Here is a 16,094-nt window from a genome sequence, read left to right as displayed (position 1 = left end):
CAAATCGATCCAGCTCCAGAGTACAGACCTCGGTGTAACACTCATTCCTTCAACGATAAACGCGAATCCGACCATCACCCCTGGTGAGACAAAACTGTGACTCGTCAGTGAAGAGCACTTTTTGCCAGTCCTGTCTGGTCCAGCGACGGTGGATTTGTGCCCATAGGCGACGTTGTTGCCGGTGATGTCTGGTGAGGACCTGCCTTACAACAGGCCTACGGGCCCTCAGTCCAGCCTCTCTCAGCCTATTGCGAACATTCTGAGCACTGATTGGGGGGGTTGTGCATTCCTGGTGTAACTCGGGCAGTTGTTGTTGACATCCTGTGCCTGTCCCGCAGGTGTGATGTTTGGATGTACCGATCTTGTGCAGGTGTTGTTACACGTGGTCTGCCACTGCGAGGACGATCAGCTGTCCGCTCTGTCTCCCTGTAGTGCTGTCTTAGGCGTCTCACAGTCCGGACATTGCAATTTATTGCCCTGGCCACATCTGCAGTCTTACATGCCTAAGGTACATTCACGCAGATGAGCATGGACCCTGGGCATCTTTCTTTTGGTGTTTTTCAGTGTCTGTAGAAAAGCCTCTTTAGTAGTGTCCTAAGTTTTCATAACTGTGACCTTAATTGCCTACCGTCTGTAAGCTGTTAGTGTCTTAACGACCGTTTCACCGGTGCATGTTCATTAATTGTTTATGGTTCAATGAACAAGCATGGGAAACAGTGTTTAAACCCTTTACAATGAAGATCTGTGAAGTTATTTGGATTTTTACGAATTATCTTTGAAACACAGGGTCCTGAAAAAGGGAGGTTTCTTTTTTGCTGAGTTTACGTGTTGTGATAATTGCGTTGTTGTTCTACAACTTGTTAGTTCATATGTCTTGCCACCATGATATATAAGCCTAAGGCCGAGAAAATAAGAAGACACAGTGGCAAAATAAATTCTACCACACCTTTGTTTCATCACAAAATTGGAGACATCTGTATGGCATATTGCATGTAACAAACTGTAACAGGAACCTACCAATCAATCAAGTTAATATTTCCGATGTTTACGGACCACTAAACAACCACTGTAACTTCCTTTCATGGGCAACGATTAGCCAGGTAGTTAACATTAGCCTACTACATCTAGCTACATATTGATCTTTCATTCTTTCAGGCCAGAGGCACAATGTATGAGTTTATGGTTGGATCAGAATCACCATTATTATCATTGGCCAGTACGGAGAATTAAGTAAAGTCCAAATCCCGATCTCCATCCATGGTTAATTTAGGAAGGGGCAAGTTTTAGCTAGCTAGCTAGACACCAGAAAACAACAAAACAACAAGATGCAACAATTAATTTTTTTTCTTCTGTAAATTACATTTGGCTTCTGATGTGATTGTTGTGAAGTCAAACCACACAAAAATGGTGTGATAAGACGATTCAGACTAGAGCTCACTCAGTTTAGCTCAACACTGAATGGCTATTATTGTTTGTTTTTTTATCAAGTGAGGCCAAATGCTCGCTGGCTTCCCTTACGTTCAATGCTACGGGCAGCAACATTATCATACTATTTTTGACCAGACAGCATCAGATAGATGGGCTACACATACAGTGACAGAGGGGCGCTGTTGTGCTCGCTCGGATGCTTTCTCCAGCAAGATACATTCAGTCTCTTTTGAATTGAATGAAAATTAGGAAACAAAGAGACAAGAAATATACATAATTACTGGGGTTTTTTCATCCTTTTGGGGGGATGAATCTTTTGGCATCCATGAATACACGCCACTGTTTCATCATCATGGCATGTTTGGTTCAATAACTATTGACGAGAGAACCGAATATCCAATATAAAACACATTTTACCTTGGTCTCTCGCTCTCTCGCACACACACTGTTGATGGGCGGTGCTTGAAGCGGCGATACAACTCCACAGTGGACCATAGTGTGTGTTTCATGATGCGTCAACGCATGAAACAACTGTAGCCACAGAAAAAAATAAACCAAAAACCTGATGGTTAAAAAACGAAGCTATGCTACTTCAAGGGCGATGCGTTATGGATGTAGATTTTGACGAGTCAAAGTGAAAGTTTGCCATTGACGACTTTTTTTTATTATAATCGGAAAAACGGTTTTATTCAGATTTTATGATCGGACTGTTTTGAGTTTACAGTCTATGTATGACGACAGAAGATCATAGTCTTGTTTCCTCTTTCCAATAACTTGACCGTTTTTGGGGGAATAACCTACATCACGTTGGAACACGTCTAATCACATGCAAACAGGCAATGGAAACAAAGAAGTTTCAAGGTAAGATGTTTTTTCTATCATACAAACTTTCTTATGTAGATAGCTGAAACCCAACCAATAGGATTTGCCATAACTGCTTAATCCATACAGTCGACAACTACGAAGATGTTATTATATGATACTTTTCGTAGGATACATTGTGATGTTGCAGCCTAGTGTGGATAAAAACAGGTTTTCATCATAAAGTATTATATCCATATTCTGACTTGAGCTAAATTATACCTTGCCTGAACCTGAGGAAACTCATCAACGACACTAAAAATGTACTTCCGGGTCACGGAATTTCAAACCGTTCTAAATAATAGTCCTCTGCTTAATAGTAGAGGGTGTCAATAATCTATATTTATTAATAATATATTAAAAATAATTGTCTAAACATGAATAATGATTCATATTTGTTCATATTTAAGTGACATTTGCATTACATTTAGGTTTTAAAACGTCTTCCAATGAGAAATAAATGCCACCAATGCAAATAACTGTATATGAAATACATATTGGCTTATAGAGCAAAAACGATTCTAGGTGCCACAGTAAAAGTATTGTATTGAATATTGTATTGAATACTCAGTACAAAATTACTCAAGTAAATGTGAAAGTCACCCAGTAATATACTGCTTGAGTAAAAGTGTAAAAGTATTTGGTTTTAAATATACTTACATATCAAAAGTAACATTGCTAAAATATACTTAAGTATCAAAAGTAAAAGTATAAATTATTTCAAATTCCTTATTAAGCAAACCAGATGGCACAATTTTTCAAGTTTTTTTTGTAATTTATGGATAGCCAGAGGCACACTTCAACACTCAGACATAATTTACAAACGAAGCATGTGTGTTTAGTGAGTCCACCAGATCAAAGGCAGTAGGGATGACCAGCGATGTTCTCTTGATAAGTGCGCGAATTGGATCATTTTCCTGTCATAGTACTTTTGTGTGTTAAGGCAAATGTATGGAGTAAAAAGTACATACTTTTGTTTAGGAATGTAGTTAAGTAAAAGTTGTCAAAAATACTTAAGTAGTACTTTAAAGTATTTTTATTTAAGTACTTTACACCTCTGCTGTTCAACAAATCCAGTAAATGTATATGAGGAGTGTCGCCAGAGATACTTTGGAAGAGATCGGAAATTACATTTGAATTGTATTAACGGCCATTGTGTATGTTGCCCATGCGTCGTCAATGGGCCATGCGGTTCATTCTGCAATTATGAGACAAGGAGAACTCTCCTTGGAGTCAATTGGGCGCTAGCTCAAAAATTCAACATGAGCATGAATTTCGTCAACAAGAAGTACAATATTACAAATCTTTTATGAGATGTGAGAAAATTAACTCTGTAATATCGTACAGCTTTGGAATCTTGGCATTATGTACTTTTTTGAGGAAAATTGGCAGGTTTCTCCACTCATACCCTGACTAGCTTAGCATAACAATGTGAACGCGATTGGTCAATAGTCTGCTGGGCGTTATGCGTTCCTCCATTCATTGCCTAATTCGATTCCTATCTCCTCCTTTCTCTAATATCTCTGGTGTCAGACACTAGAACCTGAGTGACATTGAGTAATATTCTTATTCTTCTGTAGTAACATAGTCATTGAGTAGGTTGGGTAGTGCTATGGCCAGTTAGTATATTGTAGACTCAGTTACTGTGATGAGGATGATAATGATATAGTAGTTTATAATAGGAAGTGTATCTCAATAAGGCATCTCCATCTCCAAACATTCTCCAATTGTCTTTTTGTCCACATATTGACCAGAGTCAGGTCAGTATGAGCTTACAATGTATGATGCCACTAAGGAGTTAAAACGTGTCAGAACATCTCCTTGTTCTACTGTAGCTGATGACTCAGGTTTGCCTAGTCCTCTGTGATTTACTGTATGTGTCTGTCTATCTACCCAGCAGAGTCAGTCCTCAGGGTCAGACACTGGTGGCCTCTGCTACTTGTAATGTTTTGTCACATCTTTGTCCTCCCATTCGTGGTCTTTAGGAAAGCAAACATAGCATCAAGGTGTTGATGCCTCTCTGTGGCTTGTTTTTATTTTTTTATTTAACCTTTATTTAACTTGGCAAGTCAGTTAAGAACAAATTCTTATTTACAATGACGGCCTACACCAGCCAAACCTGGACGACGCTGGGCCAATTCTCCGCCCTATGGGACTCCCAATCACGGCTGGTTGTGATACTGCCTGTATTGTTGGAATCTTCAGGAATTCCAGCTACTGCCTGAGAGTTCTGATTCTTCTTCACAATTCCATTTGTTCCAGTTCTCAGAATGCTTTCTGTTCTATTCTGTCTCATCCATGTGCTTATGACTGTCACATGATGACAGAAATGAACTATAAAGGAACTGTATGATTGTTCTTATCAGCCTCTGCCTTTCATACACTTTTAGATGTCTTTGATTGAGAAATAGGAATGTTTCTCTGGCTAAGCTCCGGTCGGTATACTAAGCAGTCAAAAGCCACCACGACGGACGAGGCTACTGGCTTTTCACCTGTTGTATCTTTCTAAATCAGCAGTTGTTCAGGCCTCAGCTCTTGAGGCAACTGTTAAGTTGAGTTGTGGTAGTACCCTGGTTGTCTACACAGTCTCGGGCTTGTGCATACCAGGATTTGTCCGGTATGTGGGCAAGTCACGTTTTTTGGGGGGCTGTGAACACATGGTGTGAACTGAACAGAACAGCAGTGGGTGAACCCAGGCGCGTGTCCCAATTGGCACCCTATTCCCGACACAGTGCACTACTTTTGACCAGGGAGAGAATAGGGTGCCATTTGGGACCAGCCATGCCAGGGCCAGGCCAGGGGAGAGGATCAGCGGAGCGTGCTCACCAGTAATCCCCAACCTAATCTCCTTTCAATGTGTCAGACAAAATCATGTTTTGATATGGACTGACGGCCGCACTGCTCCTCCGCTGGTTCCCGCTCCACGTCCCCTTCCCGGGATTAGTTCTCTCGCCTCCAAATTCTCGCTCTCTCAGAGTCCTTCCCTGTGTTTTCTACAGATGGTAGGCGTTCTCACTCTGTCCGGCTTCCCTCAGCTCAGTCCTCTCACAGTCAGCCTCTACTTGTATGGTTTCTCTCTGTCTCTATTTGCCCCAGGGTAGATAGGGACTTTCTATCTCTTACTCACACACAAGTTCACTCACTGAGTTCAGCATGGCCAGTGAGGTAATGGCAGATTTCGGGGAGATTGTGTGCATGCCTGATTGCATAGTGGTAGTGGGAGTGCTGCTGGAAACCTTCTGCGGAGGACTGGACCATCTCCCTCCCTCTCTACCCTCTCTCCCTCGATCGCCATCTCTCTCACTTGTAGGGCAGAAGGTGGCAGTGTGTTTAGTAGCTGTCTGTAATACAGTATTCCACTCCCCTCTTTAAAAACAATCCCCATATACTGTAATTATTCATTTTCTGTTACAAATCTCAAGGATCCAATGGACAAAGCATTTCTCTCTGGAAAAAAGGGAGATTCTTTTCACAGTTACTGTTACAACACTTCTCTATTAGGTTCAAGTGAAAGGGAACGTTCTAACAATCAACAATCAAGATTATGTCGCCCCTATTATGCCCTGCTGTCCTTAATGAGGAAGAAATTAATTCTGCTCATGTTGCATGCAGTCTCTATGTAGTGCCTCAGTTGATAAAGTGTCTTATTACTATAGTATTATATAGTATTATCATTATATAATAGCTAATTTGATGGGGTTGTCCTTTGCCCTTGAACCATATGAACCATATGTGTTGTAGAGTGAGTAAATGCTGTGTTCCCACAGGAAATGGAGGCAGACGGAGTTCTGAGAACACATTGTGGTGTTTCAATGATATACAGTATTATGGTCTGGGGCTTGGGGCTGGTCCTCCTAGCAGTTACAGGGAGGAGGTTGTGGGCAGTGTGAATCTGTCCCTCCCTGCCAACTATGGTACACTGCTACTAACAGAAAAGGGGATACCTAGTCAGTTGTACAACTGAATGCATTCAACTGAAATGTGTCTTCTGCATTTAACCCAACCCCTTTGAATTAGAGAGGTGTGGGGGGCTGCCTTAAATCGAGATCCACATCTTCAGCGCCCGGGGAACAGTGGGTTAACTGCCTTGTTTTGGGGAAAAAGTACAGATTTTTACCTTGTCAGCTCAGGGATTCAATCCAGCAACCTTTTGTTTATTGGCCCAACACTCTAACCACTAGGCCATCTGCCACTCAAATACTAGGGCTGCATGATATGGGCAGAAAATCTTATTTGCGATTTTTGTACCAAATATTTTTTACACTGAACAAAAATATAAATGCAACATGTAAAGTGTTAATCCCATGTTTCATCCCATGTTTCATGAGCTGAAATAAAAGTTCCCATAAATTTTCCATATGCACAAAAAGTTTATTTCTGTCAAATTTTCTGCACACATTTGTTTACATCCCTGTTGTAATGGCAGATTTCCTCCTCTTCGCCTGAAGAGGAGTAAGGATCGGACCAAGATGCGGCGTGGTAAGTGTTCATGACGATTTTAATTTAAAAAAGTGAACACTATGAAATACAAAAACAATAAATGAATACGTGAAATAACCAAACCGAAACAGTACCGTGTGGCGACAAACACTCACACGGAAACAAACACCCACAAACCAACAGTGAAACCCAGGCTACCTAAATATGGTTCTCAATCAGGGACAACGATAAACAGCTGCCTCTGATTGAGAACCATATCAGGCCAAACACAGAAATAGAAAAAAACCTAGAAACACAAACATAGACTGCCCACCCCAACTCACGCCCTGACCATACTAAATAAAGACAAAACAAAGGAAATAAAGGTCAGAACGTGACACCTGTTAGTGATCATGTCTCCTTTGCCAAGATAATCTGTCCACCTGACAGATGTGGCATATCAAGTAGCTGATTAAACAGCATGATCATTACACAAGTACACCTTGTGCTGGGGACAATATAAAATAAAAATGTGCAGTTTTGTCACACAACACAATGCCACAGATGTCTCAAGTTTTGAGAGCGTGTGCAATTTGCATGCTGACTGCAGGAATGTCCACCAGAGCTGTTGCCAGAGAATTTAATATTATTTTCTCTACCATAACCCGCCTCCGTCGCAGTTTTAGAGAAACTGGCAGTACGTCCAACAAGCCGCAGAACACATGTCCCGGTTAGGGGAGGCCCGGCTGGGATGTCCTTGTCCCATCTCGCTCTAGCGACTCCATGTGGCTATACGGTGCCAGCTGTATGGTGTTTCCTCTAATACATTGGTGCGGCTGGCTTTCGGGTAAAGCGAGCAGTGTGTCAAGAAACAGTGCAGCTTGGCAGGGTCGTGTTTCGGTGGATGCATGGCTCTCAACCTTCACGTCTCCTGAGTCCATACAGGAGTTGCAGAGATGGGACAAGACTAACTACCAATTGGGGAGAAAAGAGCTCAAAATAAATACAAATAAAACATAAATAAAAAAATGTAATTGACCCATTGTCAAATGCACTGTTGAAAATCCACTATGCAGAAATCGCTCCGGCATTTTTTGGTTGCAAATTCTTTTGTTTCAGTTTGTGACAAAACAAGCACATATAGTGTATAGAATCATTGTACCATCTAAACCGCTGTGAAATATATTGTCCATAACCAAAAATATTGTATTTTCAGCTGGTGTACAAAACCGAAAGTAAATAATGCAAAAATGAAACTTAAGAATAAGAAGCATAGCATTAACGCACATAGAACATATTTACTGCTTCTTAGACTTGCCTTCAATGCAAATGACAGATCTATAGCACACATTTCTATGTGAATTTGGTCCGGTCGCCCAAAAAGTTACATATTGCAGCTTTAAGAATGGAAAGCATAGAAATAATGCACATAGAACAGATCTACTGTTTCTTAGACTTGCTTTCAATGTGAATGACAGATCTATAACACACGTTTCTAAGTGCAATTGGTCAGGTCACCCAAAAAGTTACATATTGCAGCTTTAAGAATGGGAAGCATAGAAATAGGGCACATAGAACAGATCTACCGCTTCTTAGACTTTCTTTCAATGTGAATGACAGATCTATAACACACATTTCGATGTGCATTTGGTTCTTTCCATACTATGGACTTGGTATTTTACCAAATAGAGCTATCTTCTGTGTACCACTCCTACCTTGTCACAGCACAACTGATTGGCACAAACACATTAAGAAGGAAAGAAATTCCACAAATTAACATTTAACAAGGCACACCTGTTAATTGAAATGCATTCCAGGTGACTACCTCATGATGCTGGTTAAGAGAATGCTAAGAGTGTGCAAAGCTGTCATCAAGGCAAAGGGTGGCTACGAATATAAAATATAAAATGTATTTTGATTTGTTGAATACTTTTTTGGTTACTACATGATTCCATACGTGTTATTTCATAGTTTTGATGTCTTCACTATTATTCTGCAATGTATAAAATAATAAAATAAATAAAAACCCTTAAATGAGTAGGTGTGTCCAAGCTTTTGACTGGTACTGTATGCGCATACAACAGACCTGAGATTAGGTCAGGCTATAGCCATACCTCTTTCTGCTGTAGTTGTCTGCCAACACGTGTGTGTGTGTGTCTTTGTGCTGGAAGTGTTTAGATGTCAGTTTCCCTCGCTTCAGAACGGAAAGTGTGTGTTGTTGGAAAGTGTGAGAGCAGCACCCTTGGATCTGGGCTGGAAGGCCTGCTGACACACACACGCATGCGTACACCCACTCATGCTCATGCTTACTCAAACCCTCACAACATCCAACAGGCTCTACCCACACACACATGCACACTGAGGACTGAAAATGTATATTATGAAGATAAACATTCAGACAATCCAGCCATTCAATTCAATCATATTATTTTACATCCAAAGCCCTTCTTTAATTTCTGCTCCTAATCCGACCATGATATTATTGAACCCAGACTGTGAGCGTTGCAGCTATAGGGCCAAGACTGCATCTAATGACTTTAGCAGGTGTAGACAAATAGCCATAGAGCATAATCCTAAAATAAGACGTATTCTCCCCTGCAGCACATTTGAAGCCTAGGGTCCCAGACACTGGATAGCCCTGTATTGCCGGGCCGTGGACTGGCCTCTATCCCATAATACGTCATATTCTGCTGCTGTGAAGAGAGACTTTCTCAGACTGAAACCTGAGAGCTAGGCCAACGCTTTGATATGGAGCTGAGGGGCGAGAGGGGGAGGGAATGAGGGATAAAGGGATGGGAGAGAGGGGGAGTGTGGAGAGGGAGGGGTGAGGTGAATCGGTGGCATTCTGTCAGATCATAACATACTGCAGACAGGAGCTCTGGCTACCTCTCTCCTCCTCCCTCTCGGTCGCTCTCTCAATTCAAAGCGGCGTTATTGGCATGGGAAACGTGTTGACATTGCCAAAGCACGTGCAATAAACAATAAACAAAAGTGAAGACAAAACAACATCAACAAAAAAATGATTAGAATTTAACAGTAAATATTGCCCTCAAAAAGGTTTTTAAAATATATACATATCAAGTGATATGTTATCAGCTATGTACAGTGTTTTAGCAATGTGTAAATAGTTGTAGTACAAATAGTAGGGGAAGATAAATAAACATACATATTGGTGGTATTTACAATGTTGTTTGTGTTCCACTGGTTTCCCAAGATAAAATATTTAAGTGCCTTTGAAAGGGTAATCAAACAGGCAAAACGTCAGTACAGAGACAAAGTGGAGTCACAATTCAACGGCTCAGACACGAGACTTATGTGGCAGGGTCTACAGACAATCACGGATTACAAAGTGAAAACCAACATGTCGCGGACACCGATGTCTTGCTGCCAGACAAGCTAAAAACCTTCTTTGCCCGTTTTGAGGGTAACACAGTGCCACGGCGCAGCCCGTCCCCAAGGATTGTAGCTTCTCGTTCTCCATGGCCAACGTGAGTAAGACATTTAAGCGTGTTAACCCTTGCAAGGCTGCCAGCCCAGATGGCATCACCAGCCGCGTCCTGAGAGCATGTGCAGACCTGCTGGCTGGAGTGTTTACGGACATATTCAATCTCTCCATATTCCAGTCTGCTGTCCCCACTTGCTTCAAGATGTCCACCATTGTTCCTGTACCCAAGAAAGCAAAGGTAACTGAACTAAATGACTATCGCCCCATAGCACTCACTACTGTCATCATGAAGTTCTTTGAGAGGCTAGTTAAGGATCATATCACCTCTACCTTACCTGACACCCTAGACCACTTCAATTTGTTTACCACCCCAATAGATCCACAGACGATGCAATCACCATCACACTGCCGTATCTCAAATGGAGAAGAGGAATACCTATGTCAGAATTCTGTTCATTGACTACAGCTCAGCCTTCAACACCATAGTACCTTTCAGGCTCATCATTAAGCTCATCACAGCACCCGATGTCACAGAAAGGGCAAAAAGATCATCAAGAACATCAACCATCTGAGTCACGGCCTGTTCACCCGACTATCATCCAGAAGGCGAGGTCAGTACAGGTGCATCAAAGCTGGGACTGATTGACTGAAAAGCTGCTTCTATCTCAAGGCCATCAGGCTGTTAAATAGTCACCACTAGCCGGCTACCACCCAGATACTCAACCCTGTACCTTAGAGGCTGCTGCCCTGTATACATAGACATGGAATCACTGGCCACATTAATAATGGAACACTAGTCACTATAAAAATGTTTACATACTGCTCATCTCATATGTATATACTGTATTCTATTCTACTGGATTTTGCCACTCTGACATTGATTGTCCTAATAGTTATATATTTTTTAATTGAATTATTTTACTTTTAGATTTGCGTATTGTTGTGAATTGTTAGATACTATTGCACTGTTGGAGCTAGGAACACAAGCATTTCGCTACACCCGCAATAACATCTGTTAAATATGTGCATGTGACCAATACATTTGATTTGATTCTAATGTTTCCCATGCTAATAAAGCCCCTTTGAATTTAATTGAGAGAGCAAGAGAGAGAAGGGAGCAAGAGAAGGGAGGGGCACCGTGAGAGATTCACAGTGCTCTGTTTCCTGATCTCGCTCACTGTACCTGGGTCAGGAAAGGAAAGTCAGCTCTCACACACACACACTCCCCCTTACAGCTGCTTCCTGAGCAATGTGTGCCCTCCTAACCCCACCCAACATTCTTCAGCATTGCAACTCCTGGGAACACACGGTACACCTCGCGAGGTACACAATATAACTCCAACTCCACACCTCATCAGATCATAAACAACCGGTTAATAAAACCCATGGCGGTCGCCGACGGCCTTTCTTTAAATTAGTATATCTGTGTCAAAATTGCAAAATGAACTTGCTTACAACTTGTCATCCACCAGAAAATAGGGCATGCAGTCATTTGATATATACAATGGGGCAAAAAAGTATTTAGTCAGCCACCAATTGTGCAAGTTCTCCCACTTAAAAAGATGAGAGAGGCCTGTAATTTTCATCATAGGTACACTTCAACTATGACAGACAAAATGAGAAGAAAAAAAATCCAGAAAATCACATTGTAGGATTTTTAATGAATTTATTTGCAAATTATGGTGGAAAATAAGTATTTGGTCACCTACAAACAAGCAAGATTTCTGGCACTCACAGACCTGTAACTTCTTCTTTAAGAGGCTCCTCTGTCCTCCACTCGTTACCTGTATTAATGGCACCTGTTTGAACTTGTTATCAGTATAAAAGACACCTGTCCACAACCTCAAACAGTCACACTCCAAACTCCACTATGGCCAAGACCAAAGAGCTGTCAAAGGACACCAGAAACAAAATTGTAGACCTGCACCAGGCTGGAAGACTGAATCTGCAATAGGTAAGCAGCTTGGTTTGAAGAAATCAACTGTGGGAGCAATTATTAGGAAATGGAAGACATACAAGACCACTGATAATCTCCCTCTATCTGGGGCTCCACGCAAGATCTCACCCCGTGGGGTCAAAATGATCACAAGAATGGTGAGCAAAAATCCCAGAACCACACAGGGGGACCTAGTGAATGACCTGCAGAGAGCTGGGACCAAAGTAACAAAGCCTACCATCAGTAACACACTACGCCGCCAGGGACTCAAATCCTGCAGTGCCAGACATGTCCCCCTGCTTAAGCCAGTACATGTCCAGGCCCGTCTGAAGTTTGCTATAGAGCATTTGGATGATCCAGAAGAAGATTGGGAGAATGTCATATGCTCAGATGAAACCAAAATATAACTTTTTGGTAAAAACTCAACTCATCGCGTTTGGAGGACAAAGAATGCTGAGTTGCATCCAAAGAACACCATACCTACTGTGAAGCATGGGGGTGGAAACATCATGCTTTGGAGCTGTTTTTCTGCAAAGGGACCAGGATGACTGATCCGTGTAAAGGAAAGAATGAATGGGGCCATGTATGGTGAGATTTTGAGTGATAACCTCCTTCCATCAGCAAGGGCATTGAAGATGAAACGTGGCTGGGGTCTTTCAGCATGACAATGATCCCAAACACACCGCCCTGGCAACGACGGAGTGGCTTCGTAAGTGGCTTCGTAAGAAGTCTCCAGATCTCAACCCCATAGAACATCTTTGGAAGGACTGCATAACCGAGGGACTGTCATAACTGCATAACCGTTCAGTGTCGACTAGAGATGCATTGGTTGATGTTGGGCACCTTTTGACCACTAGATGGCCCCAGAGGTTTGTTTTACTGAGAGGGGGATTGACTGTTGAATGGAGGAACATGAGTGAAGTTGTGGCATTTTGTCTGCCCTTTCTAAACAGATGGAAACGGTCACCCTATTCTCATCGGGCCTGTTCTAGCCATCCATTTTCAAGATGCATTGTACTGTCACCATTTTATCTAAAAGTATTTTTAAATATCCTTATCTTGCATTCTGAAGTGCTGTTTTGGCAAATGTTCATATTCTGCATGATATTTGTTAATCTTTAGTTATGGAGCTTACCATTACTTTGCTTTTAATGGATTACATAAAACATGCAAGGGGAATAGGGGAGTACAGTAGTGAGTATGGAACAATGGAAGCAGGACTCCCCTGAGAGTTCTGAGTGAATCACAGACAGAGCCTGTTGAATGGACATGGGCTCATTAGACCCCAGTCCATTTATGGTCATTTCCTGCTCAAGGGCTAGGTGTAAAATAACAAAGGTTAAAGGCAAACTCCACCCAAAAACAATATTTTAGTATTTGTTTCATTAGTCCATTATTGACATAGTCCCAAAATGTTTTGCTTGTCATCAATCATGTTTTCATATGTAACTTTCAAAGTACAGAAATCATCCCCATATGATGCGTTTTGAATCAAATGATGCTGCGTGTTTTCTACAGATGGAGGACAGGAGAGAGGCTTTGGTTGTGGAGTCATCTAACTGAAAGAAAGACAAGTTGATACTGAATTTGGAACTCAGCATAAAAATGTACTTTTGATTGTCTTTTGTTATTATTGAATCGAATGGTACTATCGGGGGGGGGCACAACACAGGAAGGAATAACGACTGATGTCATTTGGCAAGGTAGCCCCAGCACCACCAGACAAACTGTTGGTTGAAATGTACAGTATCTGTATTGGCTGTGAATGGCAGCAAAAGATGAAAGAGAGGTGTAATATTTGCGCATTGTTATGTTATCAGATCACTGCTTCTACCGTTTTGTGTTATGGTTCGTTTATTCTGTATGGAAGCGATACGCTTGAAAGTTATCAAAACACTTTGTTTAGAATATCTACACAAGTTGAGCAATTGCATTCTTCTCATATTACTCTATGTAGGTTACTCAGTATGAGAAGATGGTCATCCTCCTGCATCTCACATCTGCCTGTAGTTATTCAACTCTGCCTGCCAGACCCGTGAGGCAAACTCTGTCATATCCAGGATGGAATGTCATGCACTCATGTCCATAACCTGTAATACATTGCATAGATGGAAGGGACTTCATCACCCACTGGAGACATGAAGAGAGAACCTCACCCAGAGAGCTGTGCATGTCAGTGTGTTAGACAGAACCTCACTAACTAGCTAGCGAGCATAGACTAACAATGCTACTGGCTCCCATAAGAGGAGATCTGCAAATTTATACTAATCTATTAGCCCTATAATAAATTATATTCTAAAATTTCATCTGATGGTTTCTTTGAATCAGTACACCACACACACGATTTCTAGCCAGTTACAGCCACCCAGCTGGAACTGACTCGCCCCTACCAAAGCGTAAAAACCTACCTAGCTAGCATTAGCATGAAGCAATATATTTGTGCTACCTGCTCCCAGTAATTTATACTAGCTTTAATCTCTTATCCCTATAACGAATATAATCCCTATACTTTTATTCTGACATTCAATGGGCTATTTGAATCAGTAACATTCAACCACACAAACGATCTCTAGCCAGCTGACAGTCAGTTAGATGTGCATCCCATACTGAATTGTCAAAAGCCACGCTCACTCACACAGCATTGCTACCTCATTCATAATATATCTACGGACATGTCCAGGGTTTCTGGCTATCTTTTATATTCCAGTATTGAGTGACTGTCCCGGTCAGGAAAGTTCAAATCCAACATTTTATCCATTACCTTTGTTGGTGGTGTATGTACAGTGCCTTGCAAAAGTATTCATCCCCCTTGGCATTTTTCCTATGTTGTTGCAAGCGACACCATGAAGACCAAGGAGCTCTCCAAACAGGTCAGGGACAAAGTTGTGGAGAAGTAAAGATCAGGGTTGGGTTATAAAAAAATATACTAAACTTTGATCATCCCACGGAGCACCATTAAATCCATTATTTAAAAAAATATGAATATGGCACCAGAACAAACCTGCCAAGAGAGGGCCGCCCACCAAAACTCACGGACCAGGCAAGGAGAACATTAACCAGAGAGGCAGCAAAGAGACCAAATATAACCCTGAACGAGCTGCAAAGCTCCACAGTGGAGATTGGAGTATCTGTCCATAGGACCACTTTAAGCCGTACACTCCACAGAGCTGGGCTTTACGGAAGAGTGACTAGAAAAAAAACATTGCTCCAAGAAAAAAGTAATCAAGCACCTTTGGTGTTCACCAAAAGGCATGTGGGAGACTCCCCAAACATATGGAAGAAGGTACTCTGGTCAGATGAGACTAAAATCGAGTTTTTTGGCCATCAAGGAAAACGCTATGTCTGGCCCAAACCTAACATCTCTCATCACCCCGAGAACACCATCTTTTTCATCAGAAGGGACTGGGAAACTGGTCAGAATTGAAGGAATGATGGATGGCGCTAAATACAGGGAAATTCTTGACGGAAACCTGTTTCAGTCTTCCAGAGATTTGAGACTGGGACGGAGGTACACCTTCCACCAGGACAATGACCCTATGCATACTGCTAAAGCAACACTCAAGTGGTTTAAGAGGAAACATTTAAATGTCTTGGAATGGCCTAGTCAAATCCCAGACCTCAATCCAATTGAGAATCTGTGGTAAGATTTAAAGATTGCTGTACACGAGCGGAACCCATCCAACTTGAAGGAGCTGGAGCAGTTTTTAATTGAAGAATGGACAAAAATCCTAATGGCTATCTGTGCCAAGCTTAAAGAGACATACCCCAAGAGACTTGCAGTGCTAATTGCTGCAAAAGTTGGCTCTACAAAGTATTGACTTTGGGGGGGTTGAATAGTTACGCACGCTCAAGTTCTCAATTGTTTTGTCTTGTTTGTTTCACAAGAAACAATATTTTGCATCTTCAAGGTGACATGTTGTGTAAATCAAATGATACAAACCTAAAAAAATATATATATTTTAATTCCAGGTTGTAAGGCAATTAAATAGGAAAAATGCCAGGGGG

The 16,094-nt window shown here is 41.6% G+C and overlaps 1 protein-coding gene across 1 annotated transcript in view; it reads left to right on the top strand.

The window, feature by feature from the left end:
* The first annotated feature begins 1,902 nt into the window (after window positions 1-1,902).
* Window positions 1,903-16,094, top strand: part of arhgef3 (Rho guanine nucleotide exchange factor (GEF) 3) — a 127,117-nt gene continuing 112,925 nt past the window's right edge. Inside the window, exon 1 of the mRNA XM_024426464.2 lies at window positions 1,903-2,289. Coding sequence (XP_024282232.1) covers window positions 2,255-2,289 — 35 coding nt within the window. The 5' untranslated portion in view covers window positions 1,903-2,254. The remainder of the gene's footprint in view (window positions 2,290-16,094) is intronic.

Source organism: Oncorhynchus tshawytscha, linkage group LG07 (assembly GCF_018296145.1).
Source record: "Oncorhynchus tshawytscha isolate Ot180627B linkage group LG07, Otsh_v2.0, whole genome shotgun sequence".
Classification (NCBI taxonomy): Eukaryota; Metazoa; Chordata; class Actinopteri; order Salmoniformes; family Salmonidae; genus Oncorhynchus; species Oncorhynchus tshawytscha.
Note: the sequence above shows the minus strand (reverse complement) of the source record. Positions and strands in the feature narration are given on the sequence as shown.